Here is a 16355-nt window from a genome sequence, read left to right as displayed (position 1 = left end):
AGACCTCTCTTGTCTCGCCCGATGCTCCCCTCAGCAGTGTATTTCAGTCAGTCCGCCTGTTCTCCCCACTCTGTCTCTGGTGAATCCTCTCACCCCCTGCACCTCTGGCCTGTACCCCGGATCTTGTATGCATAAATAAATAAATATTTTTTTTTAAAAAAGGGGGGAAAGAAAAATTCCAAAGTGTTTCAGAGAAAGAAGAGTATTACCCGGATACGCCTAGCTCTAGTTGATGCTCAATAAATACTCAGAAATGAATAAATAAATTATAAATTAAAATACCTTTCTTTCCTTTAAAAAAAATACCCAGAGGACCTCCCCGGTGGCGCAACAGTTGAGCACTGGGTTGCGAAGCTGCCCGCAGCCTCTGCAGCGCTGGTTTAATCCCCGGCCACCAGGCGAGGGTCCCACATGGCGCGCAGACCTCTCCTGCCGCCCGCTGCCCCCCTCAGCAGTGTACTTCATCAGTCTGCCTGTTCTGCTCTCCACTCTGGCTCTGGTGAATTCTATCACCCTTCGGCACTTCTGACTGTATCCAGTGCTTGTATAAATAAATAAATAAATCTTTAAAAAAAAAAAAAATACTCAGAGCTGAAAGCTGAAAGTCCAGGTTGAATCAGTCTGTCAAGTAAACCTCAGACCTTCCATGGCACTCATCCTTAAATGCCTCTTCATTCTACTTCTCCCCAGAACTAGGGCATTCCCCTGCATTATGACAATACCATTTCCCCCATTTCTGACCTATTTGCTTGCATTATCTTTCTGATCTTTGATTATAAGAGCATCTGAGTCTATTTCTTAGTGAACCAACTAAAAATCCCAATTTCTGTCTCTTTCTGAGTTACATATATAGAATAATTACTCTGACTTCTGGAAATAGCACAAAAATAGCCCTATTTCTAGGTATGTCTTAAGTAACTTGAGAGGTTCCTTTAGGGTGAAGTTCATGTCACTTTTTTTTTTTTTTAAGATTTATTTATACAAGCACTGGGTACAGTCAGAAGTGCGGGAGGGTGAGAGAATTCACCAGAGCCAGAGCAGGGAACAGAACAGGCAGAGTGACGAAGTACACTGCTGAGGGGAGCAACGGGTGGCAGGAGAGGACTGCACGCCATGTGGGACCCTCACCGGGCGGCTGGGAATCAAACCAGCGCTGTAGAGATTGCGGGCAGCTTCGCAGCCCAGCGCTCAACCGCTGCGCCACCAGGGGAGGCCCGCATCTCACCTTCTTAATATGTCAAAGAAATAAATGCTGAGGACTGGGCAGGTACAAAAGATATGACCAAGAGTATATTGATGACTGAAGTGAAGTGGCTTTTCCTTGGTTGGCTAAGGCTTCTCCTTGCCACACATAAGTAAACAAGTGTTTCTGCTGTCGTTTAACACCACTGACAGTGCAGCTGTACAATCATTGGCTTTCTTAATGGTTTTCCTTATTTAAAACTCAGTTGAAATTGATTTTCTTCTCCTTAGCTTGTGTTACTGTTGCTCTTCTGTTTCTGGATTTCTCCCTATATTTATTTTATGAATCTCATACTTGAGTTTTTAAGTATTTGACAAATGGCCACATCAATCAAGAACCTTACCTCAGTTGAAGAGAATCCTTTATTTTCTTTTCATTGACCATGGTGATAGTACTTCCTAGAGATCTAAGATGCAACAAAAATATTAAAATTCTGTGGTTTCCCTTTCAGAGTGGTGAAAATGTTCTGAAACTAAGCAGTGAGCATGGTTGCACAACATTATGACTAAATGGCAAATTCTACATATACGTGATTCTATGTGTACATGATTTAAAAATTAAAAAAAAAAACAACCTTCATTAGCCCCTTACAGATCAGGGGGTGGAGGGATACAGAAGTAGGTTCTTTGTGCTCATTGTTCTTAGAATGGGAGAGGTTCCCTCCCTATCCAAGACCAGTTTACAGCCAATTCCCAGGCATTCTCATGAGGACTAACCATTTTATGCTATTCTGGGGAATGTTTCATGCCAGGCTGGCCTCTTCTGCCACACTGACTGGTCACCTGATTGCTCTTTGCACCAGTGGTTGGCTAGTGTTAAGAGCATAAAATCTGCTTTTCTGATTAACCTCAACAGAGCATCAGGATGTGAGGATATCTGCTGGCACTGGCTAATTTGGAAAAAAAGAAGAAAAGAAAAATCTCCAATTACCTGGTTTTCATACTTGTTAAAGCAATGAAACCATTATAAAATTTATCTTGTAATTGCAATGGACACATGATTCCCCCTCCCCCACTTTGTTTCCTCCAACCCTCTGGGGTGCCTCTTTGGAATACATTTGAAAGGCAATGTTCCAGATCAGAGTATTTTCTTGCCCTTTTTTCTTTTAATTGCAAGCATTTTGAGAAACTTTAGAGGAAACGTCCTCAAATTACATGTAAGAATTCAGAGTTGCCAAGAACAAAAACCATATCTATCTCTAACATATCAACAGTATAGTTGCCAGTGACTTGCACATTATGAGAACCATTAAACTGGGTATAGATAGGCACATAAATATATATCTATAGTTATGTTTATATAATCTTGCTACTTTTTGAAATATTGTTAATATTTGAGGGGTGTGTTTTAAAACTAAAAATTAAGTGTACTACTTTATAATCTGGTTTAATCTCTTACCAGAATTTTTTTTTGCACCAAATGAACCTATACGGTTAAATCTTTAACTGGTAAACGGGAGGTCCAATAAATTTTTCATAACAACTAAGCATGTCAGTTGTAGACAGCTTATGTCCCTCTGCCATTTATCTCTCTTATATAGATTCTCAGCGGGAATTCAGCAGCAGACCAGGAGCAGGATATGTTCCTGTGGAGTTTTGGAAGAAAACTGGTATGTGTCTGTCTGCTTATAGGCCGTGTGTATTCATTAATTTGTGCAAGCTTCGAATACATTTTTAGGGGAAAGGTAGTTGCTTCGTAACTCCTTCCCCATAGAGCTCTAGCCTCCTTCCTCTCTCCCTTCAGCTTTCCCACACATCTGGACTGCCTGTCTTGTTACTTTACAAGTTAAGAACTTGGAATGACTTCCTGCAGTCCATCCAAGTCCCTTTCACAAACTTCTGGATGATGGGGAGGCATTTAGTAACCACTTTTTCATTCCCTATTTCTATGCCATTTCTGGACAGATAGCTAATTAATTCATTTCTGTTTGTCCTCTTTACTCAAATCCACACACACTTTTCATACATTATATGTTTGGTTTCATTCTCTTGGAACAGCTCTTCAATCCCTCTACTCTTCTACTCTTTTACCTTCACTAACTTTGTCTAGACTATTCTTGGTAGACATTTAAAGATTTAAAGGAGGGTGGGAACTGCCTATTCTAGTAAGATGGGGTATTAAAGTGGTCATTTCCCTGAAGTTATTCTTCTCCAAATAACTGGCCTTCTTGCCTCCCTTTACCAGTGGCATGACCTTTCATCCAGAACAGTTTTTGATTTTCTACCTGTTTACTTCTACAAAAAAATTAACATCTGTCATTCATAAAGACTCTTTCAAGAGCATTAAGACCACGATAAACAAATGCACAAAAGAATAGGAACAAATTATGCTATGAGAAATGTATATATATTTATCTGAACTGTGATTCATATTGATTGGTCCTTAAACTAAGAAGATAAAATTTAGTCAGTAAGAGATACTTAATGCCTACCTGGTAACTAATAAGAGCACTATAAAGGGTAGCTGTGGTGGGCCATAATGTATCTGTGTGGATGCCCAGGTAGGGAAGGATAGAGTTTGATGTGAAGTCAACTCAGCATCATCCTTAACCTTTGGGGTGAAAACTTTCTTAAGACTGGAATGATAAGATGTAAAGCTCTCAGATTGTCTGAGAACACTCTGTTTAGATCTCCTTCGAGCCTAGGCCATGTATAAGAGCCAAGCATTAAGAAAGTCCCCTTAGGCCTCTGGGTTGTCTAGTCTTGTGGACTGAGATGGTTGATCATTCACAGTGAGACTTAGGGCTTAGGTACAAATGTATAGCTGTGTTATTTCAAGTACCCATTCACTGAAAACCAAGCAGGGTGGTGGAATAAGAGCAAGTTATTAGAAAGCAAATAGTGTGGGTAACTAGACAGGGCTTTGGAAGCCTGAAGTTCCTGGCAATGCACCCAAATCTCTATCTTTAATCTAAGTTTCCCTACTGAGCTCAGCCCCAAACTGCTCCTTTCACTTGTGACTGGATGCCCCAGAGCCACCCCAACCTTCTCATTTGCTCTACACAAGCTTTTTGCCTTTTACTTGTTTCAAGCACATCCAGAGACTCTTAGAACAGACTCTGAAACGAGCCTGTAGGGAGTGGCAGAGAGGAGGGATTGCAGCAAAATGGTAGTAGCATCTATCAACTAAATTATTACCCTCACCACGCAGTTTGTATCTCTGTCTTCAGTCTTCTCCTTGCACAGAATCCTTTAGGGATTCACATTTTCACATTAGGAAAAAAGGTCAGATTCCATATTGTGGTATGCAAGACTTTTCAAAAATTTGTTTCCACCAGCCATCTCAACCAAAATACATTTCCTTGCTCTTCCCCTGCCACTTATAAAATTGATCATATTTACCCTTAGAATCCTCATCTCTTACTGATCTGTATCATGGCACCTAATCCACCTTTATACTGTCTCACAAATGGTTAAGAGTACATGGGCTATGCCTTAGTAGAGTAGGTATTCCCAGTCCCTAGCACAGTGCCCACTCCCTATAGTATCCATCAAATGATTGTATAATGGATGAGTATAAGAAGAGAGCTTATATCTTCATCCCTGTGTATGTTTACAAGAGTCATTGTGTTTCGGCTCTGTCCCTTCTTAGAAATGATGTGGGGTGGGAGGGAAAAGATTTCTCGGCCAGTTGATTTTACTGTCACTTTCTTCTAGAAGAAGCTGTGAATAAGGTGAAAATTCAGGCTATGTCAGAAGTACAGAAAGCTGTTGCCGAGGCAGAGCAAAAAGCCTTTGAAGTGATTGCAACAGAGAGAGCTCGGATGGAGCAGACCATAGCAGATGTCAAACGGCAAGCTGCAGAGGATGCCTTCCTCGTCATCAATGAGCAGGAGGAGTCAACAGAGGTCAGAGTTCTGTTAGCACATGGGCCAGGCCGGGGCGCACGTTTTCCTAATGGAATCCTCACTGGAGCCTAAGGAAGGAGAGTACTAAGGGACAGTGCTGAGCTGCACTTGATGGCCTGCATCTTCCTTCTTAGTAGATTGGGGAAATATGTCTGTTTAACAGCTGTTTCTACTGCTGCTTTCATGATTGCTGCTTCTGGCTCTGACTTATCCTCACTTGACTCATATCTCCTACACTAGAGTTAGTGCATTCTCAACTGGTGCTCGCCTTGTTCCCCCGCCCCTGGGTGATTCTGCTAAACCCTAGCAGTACCTGACCACCTCTAGAAAAATGCAAAGAGCATTAAGAAAACTTTTTGACCTGGACCTGCAGGACCATGAGCCAGATCCCATGATCCCCACCCCACCTCTGGAGCATGGGCACAGAGGAGGTAGCAGAACTACCTGCCCTCCTATTCACCCATGCTAGCCCTCTGACAGGTTACATTTTCAAAAGATCTGGTGTTGTCAGTGAAAATAAGATCATTCTTCCATTGGGAGGAGCGAGAAAATAATTTTCTAAACACGTGCAAGTGTGGGATTAGACTAGGTAGCTATGGTGGAGGGACCCTGGGAAAGAGTTTGGTTTATTGCTGAGGATTAAATTAGTCAAAGCAAGTTAGTACCTTCAGTGGGAGATGGGACTTTGCCTGCCTTACACTGATGCTTGTGTGTGTGTGTCTGCATCCCCTCATCTTGCTAGTGCATCAGCACACGGTGGGCAGTTTTCTGTTTTACAGATAAGGAATTTGCATTTCCTGTGCACAAGTAGATAACTGTAGAGACAGGATAAGCCCAGGTGAGTGTAGGTCCAAAGCCCATCTTCTCCCCATATAGTCCCATCTTCAACAGTGCGGGTGACAGTTATGACAAGCCTGCTTCATGAGATCCAAGCAACTAACTGATGGCTGTATCTTGCAGAACTGCTGGAACTGTGGCCGCAAAGCCAGTGAGACCTGCAGTGGCTGCAATATCGCACGATACTGTGGCTCTTTCTGCCAGCACAAGGACTGGGAGCGACACCACCGTCTCTGTGGCCAGAACCTACATGGCCAGAGTCCCCACAGCCAGAGTCGGCCACTGCTTCCTGGAGGGAGGGGTACCTCAGCCAGGTCCACCGACTGCAATGTGCCAAGCCCAGCCCTGGACAAGACCTCGGCAACCACTTCCCGTTCTTCAACACCTGCCTCTGTGACAGCCATCGACACCAATGGACTCTGAGCCCCAGACTCACTTTACCCTGACGACCTTGCAGCATGACAAAACACTGCACAGGAGGCTGGTGTTTGAACCTGTGCAAATAGCTCTTGGGTCATCAGCAGGAAATGTAATAGAGGCAGGAGTGCAAGCCCAGCAGACTCTGCTCCCAAACCTCTTTAGACTTTTGGCCCAGTTCCCTTGGGGAACTAGTGTGCCATTCTCTGCAGAGGCAGCTGGCCGGAGCTGCCTCCTCCATGGCTTCCCAGTTTATTCCTCTCCCAGCTGGAACTGGCATGACTGGCCCCTTTTCAGTATAGACCACCAGCTCCCCTCCCTGCCTCTTGAGGCAGCCGACTGTTGAATGTGCCCAGCCAGGCTGGAGGCAGCTGGTCCTGGGCACTGTCCTCTAGTCCACTGTCCTCCCACAGCAGAAGCCTGGAGCTGGTAGCAACTGTGGAGGAAACCACCCTCTGATAAGAAGTGGCTCTTCTCCCTGCCACACAGCTCCTTGTGCCCCATTTCCAACCTCAGCAAATGCCATTGATTCCCCATCAGGAGTTGGGCAGGCAAAAAGCAGCTCTCAGGACTCCCTCCTCAACCCTGCTGTTCAGACTTGTTACGATTCTTTGAAACCACAGGAAAGAAGTCACCGTTTCAGTACAAGCACCCCTAATAATAAAAAATATAAATAGAACTTCCAGCAAGCATCACAGATCATTTTGGACAAGACTTCCCGACCTGGGTGGCTACTTTAGTTTAGGATCTGTTTTTTTCTCTCTTACTTTGCTTGTGCAAAAAAAATAAGTTTCCAGCGCATGGATTGGTCTTCTAGGGAATGAGACTCAATTGTGGATAGTCTCTTCTCACTGAGCATGTTGGCCAAACTAGTACGTCAAATTACTGACTGGATCATCTTTTGGAAATACAGATACATTTGTCACCGCTTGGCCGTTTGCACAGTCATCTCGTTCTGTCCTTTTATCTCAGACCACGCATGTCTGGATCGCTGTGGGTCTCCTTCCCGTGGTCTCCATTTGGTGCCTCTTAAGCTACGATTATCCCATAGGATGTGATAATGGTGTGGCTGGAACTTGCCTCACCATCAAGGCCTGGTCACATCTGAGCTGCCCTCCTGGACCTGAAGGAATTCTTCAAACCCCACGGTTCCATGTCATTATATATACTACATCAGCTTATTATCAGGCATATAATATCAATTTCCCTTTTTTTGTTATGTTTGATACTTTCCCTCTCTGAGCTAAGAAACGTTCTGTGAAATGTGACAACCATTCTGAGAGAACCTGACCAATTTTTCTTCCCAACTTCAGGGAGTTTTCTAGCTGCTTACCTGGCTCTGCAGACATGACATCACCTTTTAAAATGTTTGGAACTGCCAACACCTGTTGGAAGCCCAAGGACCCTGACCCTCCTCTCTTTACCTCCAAGCCTCCAGCACCTTCTCTCCCCAAGGAATCGGTTGGAGTGAGTTGGTTGGCCCAGCTTCACATGGCCACCTTATATGCACTGACCAGACAGAAATAAAAGCTCTCAGTCCCATAAAGGAAAGGGATCAGCATAGGTAGCATTGTTCTTGCATATAGGTCTATTTTACTTTAAGAAATTTAAGTCCCTACTTTACCTTACCCAAGGATTTTCTGTGTTACAAAGAAACTCAATACAAGGCACCATTAAAATACCTGGATTTCCACTGCATATGGTAAGGGACACCCAGAGATAAAAGAACAGAGTCACGTTCCTCTACTGTGGAACTCCTTAAACTGCAGCAGCCGGTGGGGTGTTGCTACTTTAACAGGATGAACTCAGCACACCAGACAGGGCCTGCCTACATTTCTGTAAGATGTGGGATGTCCCAGCCTAGGTAAGTGAAATTTCAAGCCAGTAGGCTAAGAGTTGCCCAATGTCCTGTTTAAACAGGTGGACTGAATCTAGGACTGAATTGCCTAACATGTTTGAACAGGTGGACCAAATCATGGACTGGCGGGTCCTGCCTCAACATCCTGTTCAAACACCTTGGCCCACCAGACTGACCAGAGGCGCTGTGCCTAGACAAAAGGTGCTATTTCCTGACTAATGATTGTTTCACAATTTTCCTGGAAGAGGGAGGGTCCGGAATGCACAGTAAAAATCCTAACTGAAGTCTCATTAGCATGCTAACACGCACACACCCCTGGGTGGAGACTTCAAATGTTAATGAAACATGCTATGTATGGAGCATGCATGCCCCAGTATAGCCCAACCCAGAACATGCTATGGCTCCCCTCAGCCCCGCCTTGGTAGTCCCACCCCTTAAAAACCTCTCCTTCGCTTCCCTGGTGAAGCCAGGCTAAAAAAGTTTTCTCTTTTGGTCCTGCCTCCTTTGTGCTCAAGTACAAGTTTCCAATAAATCTTGCCTAGTCTAGCTGGGACAAAAAAGATGTGGGGTATCCCATGAAGATGTCAGGGAACCTATAAATCATATATAACAAGAGGGTCTCTCATTGTCCTTGACTCACTGTCTTAATCCGCAAGTTGAATGAACATCTAGGCAGGTTTTTTAAATCTTTGTAGTGGCCACAAGACTAGCCAGAGTAGCTCATGTTTTTCCTGGTTGGAATAGAGTCAAAACCCACAAAGTACTATTTCTTGTGGCTCCATGTCAGTTTCCTCAGCTGAGTCTTAGTGTGCAGGTCCCGGTCTACTTGGGGACTTTAGTTCCAGTGACAGCTTAGTTTGCGGAGCCTGGAGTGCTGCCCTAGACTTCTCCATTCATGTGCTACCCAGAGGCCAAGCTGAAATTCTGGACAGTATTCCGCACTATAGTTCGGTTCTCAGACCTTCAACTGTCATTTTAGCCACTTCCACACATAAGTTGCTAGGACATCTGACGCTATTTGGATAGAAGAAGTCCCTCCTTAGGCTCCCTCTCTGAAATTCTCCAGCTCTCAGATTGGGAGGACATGAGGCAATATCTAGGGCAGAGTCATGGCTGGAGGTGCAGGGGTGAGTCCAGGTTCTCCACTTGGTTTCCACTGTCTGCTGGCACCACCCCAGCTACCAGGTTGGAGGTGCAAGTTCAGATTCCCCACTTTCATCTAGTGTAAGATACATTTAAAGTGTCTTAATATAATCAGACTGCAGAAGGACTGACCTTCATAATATGGGGGAGGACATAAAAGACAATGGGGCTTGGGTGATGGTGCTGAAGGCATTATCTGTGGTCACGGCGCGTCTGTGTTCTAGAAACTAAAAGCCCATGTGGCGAGGGCCGCACCCACCAGAGCACGCCTGGAGGATGAAGTCTCAGCTCACCATCACCCACTGACGGTGATAGGACCTCGTCGTCCTGTGCCCAGTGGGGAATGACTTCAGCAACCACAGAAACCAAAAGTGCCAAAAGGGGAGCCATCTCTAAGTGTGCGGGCTGCTGGAGGGCAGGACCTCAAAGTCTTTAGTGACCCACTGCCTGTGCCTGCCTGACTCCATTGGGTGGTGAAAACTGGCTCAGGAAGAAGTAAGTTAATTCCTTCTGCTCAGGAATAGGTGGCCCACCTTGTGAGAGTGAGTACTCCATCGTGGAGGGTCCCGCCACCCCAGGGGAGGGGCTCAAGCAGATCTGCTCAGGCGCAGTCACCCGGCCCAGAGGTCAGAGAGAGTGGATCTTTTCTTGGGCCATGCCGAGTCACACTATCCCAGCGGGCGTCAGTCTGGACACAGCACACTTCCTTTGCACGGGGCTGTGCCCAGCAATGGCTGCTGCCCTCTGGGCCGGGTGGTCTACCAGGAACTAGTGACTTCTTGGTGTCAACATGAGAATCTGTAACTTCTAGAGAGAAAATCTACCCTTTTCCTTGGACAGTCCGCCCCAAAGTGAATTGTTCCCCACACTATCATTGCTTGCAAAATGGTGTAGATGTTGTTCTGAATAGTTCCACAAGACAACTCCACAAGTGGCTTTGAAGGTTCAGCAACACAGTTGGAATTGTATGGTAGTGAATTCTTTGGAATGAAAGCATAAATAATGCCTAGGTGACCATTTGTCCTGGAAACTGTAGAAGGGGTTATGGATTGAATAAATCATTTAAAATTAAACACATTTTGGAGGATTTCCTCAGAACTGGTTCCCAGGTTCTTGGGTCAGTAGACCAAACCAATTTTCTTGGGTTTTTGTTTGTTTGCAGAGAACTAGGTGGTGGCATGTTTGAACCAAATGTAACAAGAGCCAGAGGGCCCTGGACTGGTCCCGCATGGGCCAGCTTTCTGGAATCCTTCCGGGTGGGGTGAGGGAGGCGCAGACAAACTGCCAAATAGGGCCCCTCCAACACTTGAGTGTAGTTCTTACGAAACCAAAATGTTGACTGCCTGCCTCTGCCCACGTGCGTTGACGTGCTTATTTCCAAAGATGATGGTGTAGGCAGCCTTTTCCATCGTGAACCAGGAGGTTAGGAGGTGAGGGTGGGCCTTAAGTCCCGTCTCCCCCTCCACAGTCCCAGAGATGGAACTTCCCCTGCAGACACATCTGGTCAGGTCTATAACTGCCCAGTGCACACACATTGATGCTTATACCAAATAGGGCGTGTGTGGCTGGCAGAGAAGCCCCCTCCCTGCCTTGAAAGTAATTGGCAGAGAGAAGCAGCAATAAGCAGCTGGTGAATGGTTGAAAGTGCTGTTTGGCTGAGAGGCCTTCGGTCCACTTTCCTGGCTTCCCAAGTTCCTGATGAAGTTACAAATGCTCCATCCATAAGAAAGCCAATAATGTAAATAAACTGAAAACCGCCTCCAAGCGTGGTTTTAAAGGGGGTGATGAATGTGAAGCCACCCACAGGATGCGTAGTCTGGTTTTTCTGTGCTTTATCATTTTACTCTGATAGGAACTTTTGTTACTTAACTCTGTGCATAACTTATTTAATGTACTGTATAAATGAACCAAAACTGTTAAATATGTATTTAGTTTGTTCTACTTAGTCAATAAAAAGGCTATATTCCTTTTCTGACTCAAGCTGGAATGGGACCGGGCGGGAAGTGGAACAGCAGGCGATACGAGGCTTCTGTGACCCCTCTCCCTGCCCAAATCTTGGGCAGGGAAGAGCATGGGGGGGGGGGGGGGGGCGGGGAGTGAAAGCAGGAGGTGCCGCTAAGGGAATGTCCCAGCTGCTGGACCTCTGGGAAGCCAGCAGAGGGGCCCAGGCCGGAGCTTATGCCCAGCACTTGGCCTGCCCACCCAAGGGCCTGCCATCAAGTGCCAAAGTCACCTTGGCAGACACTACCAAGCTCCTTGTTGAATGCTCTTCACTGCCATCAAGTGATGTTTTCATAAGGAAAATACCACCACAGAAAGTTGGACAAATGGAGTAGTGGACATGTAGGTATTTTTTTCCTGATAACTCATAAACATTTAACATCTAGACTTGTGAGTATCCATTTATGCCCTTTTTACATTGGTGTTAAATCATAAGTTCACTATTGCCTTCACATTTATTTGCTTAATAGTTGTATGACTTAGTCAAGGACCTAATTTTCTTTTTTTTAGGTGGAACTGGGGTGTAGCCCAGAGGTGTAGGGGATGAGGGGATTCACCCAGAGACAGAGTGGGGAGCAGAACAGGCAGACTGACTGAAATACACTGCTGAGAGGAGCAGCGGGTGAGTCAGGAGAGGTCTGCTGCGCCATGTGGGTTAGCTCCCTGGCTGGGTCAAACTCAGGCCATCTGAGTGATAGCACTGAGACTTAACCCTAGGCCACCAGGGAGACCCAAGGACCTAATTGTCTTAACAAACCACCCGCTGGGAAAATTGGATTGCTTTCAGGTTTTCCCTATTCACCATCTTCCTTCACTTGATTCAGGTCTTTGGATATTTTTCCAAAGGGGGATTTCTAGAACTGAATATCTATTGGATTCTTGAAGCGTGTATTCAAATTGCTTTTCCTGAAAGCCCACCAGCTTCTCGCACCTCCTGCAGCCCCTGTAGTGCCCCGGCATGCCATGGCCTACCCACCTGTGCGTATGGAGTCGGGGCTGGCAGTTCAGTTTACTGGTCAGTCACCTGAGGCCTCACTCCTGTCGCCTGAGTACCCATCTCTGACCTCTGTCCTAGACCAACTTCTCTCGAGCTGTGCTGCCTGAGAAGCTTGGTGGACACCACCAGCTTCCCAGGCTCCTGAAAGGCAGAGGGAGGGTTTGGTTACTAGATCTGTAACCTAGAAGGGCTGGACTGTGACCTTGGCCCCGAAGGCCAGGTGGGGCGTTAGCTGGATGATCTTTCTGCAGATGGTGCCAACCGCCAATCTTCTCAGCAGCTGCCCAGGGCTGCGATCCACAACCTAGAACAGTTACAGGACCTCAGCCTTGTGACTGTCAGCAGAGCACAGACACATTTGGTTGCCAAGCTGTCTTAGTGCTGGAAAAAAACTTCCCAGGGACTGAGAAAATATAGTAAAATACTATGCTAAATGTGCTATAGAAATGACAGTGAAAATTTTTCCATAACCATAAAACACCCAGAAATCAGGTAAATTCCAACATATGTTCTTTTAACTGCATTGCTGAGGTCACGGATGAGAAAATATAAGAACTCCCCAGGGCCAGGAAAAAATAATTAAAGAGTAAACTGAAACCCCAGAGGTAGTTCAATATGAAAGAGGAAACTTGTGCTGTGTGGGCACAAGAGAAATTTCTAGAAGTCTTGTATGAGGTGTTAACTGGTCTTTCAGGGGATGAGAGAGTAAGCTTTGAGCCAATACAAAATGGAGAAGCAAAACTGGACCTCTTCATGAGACCAGAACACTCAGCAGCTTTGACCTGTCAGCAATGGGAACTAGGCAGAAACCGCCCCCCTCTTGCCCTACTTGAAGAAAAAAATGTAGAGTCTGCACTCCTCCACCTGCTCTTCCAAGGCTGAGGTTCAGCTTACATGACTCCAAAGGTCAAAGGATTCCCCAGGCTGAGAAAATTAATATCTCCTGGTATCTGACAGAAGCAAAAATGCAAATCTTCTAGAGGAAAATATCAAAAGATCAATCACAATACTACACATATTAACCAATTATATATGTTAAAAATAAAACACCAAGCATCCAAGGAAATGAGCCACTGTGAGCAACAATCAACAGGATTTAGAGCCCCTCGAACATCGCGAAGTATTATCCATGCAGAATTCAAAACTATGACACTTCTAAGGGTGGTGCTGGCGAAAGTAAGCAAAATAACTAGGCATATAGAATTCTGGAGCTCACAAGCCTTGAAATGAATTTCCAGTGCCCTACTGAACAGCAGATAAGAATCTGAAAATGAGTGACGCATTACCACATGATTCCTGGTCATAGACACAAAAAGGAGATGAAAAATAGGAGAGCGGTTCCTTCTGGAAGGTAAGATGAGAGAGGTAGGAGGTGGCGGAGCTTTCAGATTTTACCAACAAGCTTGCTCCTCAGTATAAACAGATGATATAACCTCAGAATGAGCAAACATGCTTTTATCTAAACGTGTGTTGCTCTTCTGAGCTTGTTTCTGACGGCTGGTATTTTAGGGTGTAGGTTAGCCGCCCTCCCCCCACAAGCTCTTAGCCAAGTCTAAAGCAGCCTCCATGTCCTCCTTGCCTAGCGCCGGGCGCCCTCTTGTGGATAGAGTCAGACCTGCTGCCTCTGCCCCCGCCCCGCAGCCGGATTCCTATCCAAGGTGCAAGGTGCATGCCTGGTCAACGTTTGCCTTCCCCCAGCACCAACTTTTTCTGAGGCTGCCTTTTTGCCCCACAACGCATGCCCTCTGGATCCCGCCTAGAGAGTTCCAGACGTGATTCAGCCCGCCAGCCCCACCCACCATCCGAGGGCTGGGTTTTGGAAAGCCCACACCAGACCCACCCTCCACCTTGCAGTGTGCTCCCAGGGCTCTTCCTTGCTGCCCCGCCTGCCATCCTGAGGCCCTAGGACTTGGCTTCATTCTTTCCTTGGTTGTAGCTGCCACTGTCCTCCAGCCCTGGGCTGTTTTTGTCACCAGAGTAAACCCAAGATCTCCCTCACTCTCTCATGCTTCGAGCCAGTGGCTGTGGGTGCTGTGGAGGAGATGGACCGGGAGACACTGAGCGAGGCAGTCGCTTGCCGAGCCCGCCTCGTCCTCTGTGCATGGGGCGCTCACCAGGCCTACAGTATTAGCAGCAGGAACGGCGTGGTGGTGGGTGTCCCTGAACCAGTCCCCAGCGCCCAGGAAACCAGGCTGCCATCACAACCTGCTTCTCTCCCTGCCCGCATGCCATTTCCTTATGGATAGTCTTTGTCCGGTGACCCAGCTTGGAGCCCCCGACCGTACTCAAGTAATGTTTGTTCTGAGAGTAACTGCTGAAGGCCCGTCGAATGCTCCGTCCCTTTGTTTCCACGCACCGGAGGCTGCTAGGGCCTCAGTGTGGGCTTCTCCCGGGCCTAGATTGCTCTTGTCGCTCCAGCACCTGCCCTGGCACTGGGCCAGTCCCCAGGACAGGTTTGATGTGCAGGGGGTGGGGGGTGGGGGGGGTCACTGGCACAGGCGGGAGGAAGGTGAGGAGGCAGGTGCAGGGAGCGGGTGGAAGGGCGGGAGGGTGGCAGCTGGCGGAAGGAGCCAGGCGCGCTCCCAGGTTCCGGGTTCTGCCCGCCCTGGGGCGCGCGTTTCCATCCCGGCAGCTGCCACAACACAGGTGCCCCGCGAGCTGACACGCCCGCGAGAACTGGGCACCGAGGCCCGGGCTGGGAAGGGCGGCCCAAACCCGCCCGCTCTGACCCAGGGCTTCGGGGCTAAGGAGGCGTGTCCGCAGCGGGCGCTGGGGGCGGGCAGAGCGCGGGCGAGGAGGCCGGGGCTGAGGGGGGCCGGGGAGCAGCCCCCCGGCGGCGGGTGTGGGGAGACGCTGCGTCCGCTGCGCGGAGTCCGGGCTCCTTCCTCGGGCCGTGAATGCGGAATCAAATCCGACTAGATTTCGGGGCACCGTCTGGGGGTTAACCGGGGGAGGTGGTCAGCACAGCGACATTTTACAAGGCCTTCCCGGCTGCCGCTTTATGAGGAGTGAGCTGTGGGGAGGGGCGGGGGAGCTGGGGCGCCCCATGAAGAGGCTGCAGAGAAGGTGGGGGCCACTACCCGGGCCACGGGGGCGCCGGAGCGGGTAGCGGCGGGCTGGCAGCTGGCCGAGTTAGTCAACACCAGGCCTGAGCACCCCTCCAGCCTGCAGCCCCTGCTCAGCGGCTTGCTCTCCCGGTGGCTTCACCCCAGCCTCCTGTCTGCAGTGCAGCCCCACAGCACCCACCTGGCAGCCTCGCTCCCCATTACCTGCGAGACCTCCAGCTTCTCCCGCCTGGGCTCCCGGCACACCTCCTTACACCCTGTGGCGCCACCTGCTGCCCCCTCCGTCTGCCGCTCCCCCTGCCCAGCGCCCCTCAGCCCGGCCTGGAGACCCGCTTTTTCACGGCTGAAAGCAAGTCTCCCTCCCAGAGGCCTCCTGACCGCAGAACCACCACTCTCTCCTGCGCTGCGGCACCCCGCCCCTGCCCGCACCCCGCCTCCAGCCTGCAGAGAGCGGCGGGCCGAGGGGCGGCATCTGAGGAGGTGCTCAATGAGGAGGTGCCGCTGCTTGAGGATTTCAGCATCTTTGTCCAAGAGGGCGATGGGAAGAGTTTTAGCTCTGAAGGTTTGCCGTTGCCACTGGTTTTTGTGGGGGAAACAGAGCAGAAGCAACGAGAACACGGGACAGAGAGCAGGAGGACCTCCCTGGCGAGGCCTCACTCCAACCGCCCAGACTGCCCGGGTGCGGCAGCACCTTCTGGAAACAGCTGCCAGTCTGGGAAGTGGGGTGGATTGGGCGCCTCCTGGCACGCGCTGCCATTCCCCCCACCCCACCCCGCACCTTAGCCCACTCCCTGCTCACAGGCTGCGCTTCCTTCAGTTCCGAGACAGCGCTCCTGCCCTCGGAGCCCCAGCAAGCCCCGCCCTTTCCTGTCTGAAACATGCCTAACAGCCGTACCCCCCAGAACAGCCCCAGGCCATCCGGTCCTCTTACCCGGCCTTGGGCTTCC

General features: G+C 48.5%; 1 protein-coding gene across 4 annotated transcripts in view; it reads left to right on the top strand.

Moving 5' to 3' along the window:
• The window catches only part of CBFA2T2 (CBFA2/RUNX1 partner transcriptional co-repressor 2), a 104055-nt gene extending 92731 nt beyond the window's left edge, over positions 1-11324 (top strand). For 3 of the 4 annotated variants that reach the window (XM_037496820.2, XM_037496831.2, XM_037496835.2), the window contains 3 exons: positions 2784-2852; positions 4900-5090; positions 6051-11324. In XM_037496820.2, the coding sequence (XP_037352717.1) occupies positions 2784-2852; positions 4900-5090; positions 6051-6350 (560 nt within the window). In that variant the 3' untranslated portion in view covers positions 6351-11324. The remainder of the gene's footprint in view (positions 1-2783; positions 2853-4899; positions 5091-6050) is intronic. The other variant, XM_037496828.2, reaches the window with a different exon arrangement.
• Positions 11325-16355: the final 5031 nt, after the last annotated feature.

The sequence above is a fragment of the Talpa occidentalis genome, unplaced genomic scaffold, assembly GCF_014898055.3.
Source record: "Talpa occidentalis isolate TD23 unplaced genomic scaffold, MPIMG_talOcc4v2.1 talOcc4.10, whole genome shotgun sequence".
NCBI lineage: Eukaryota > Metazoa > Chordata > Mammalia > Eulipotyphla > Talpidae > Talpa > Talpa occidentalis.
This window is presented reverse-complemented; position numbering and strand designations above follow the sequence as displayed.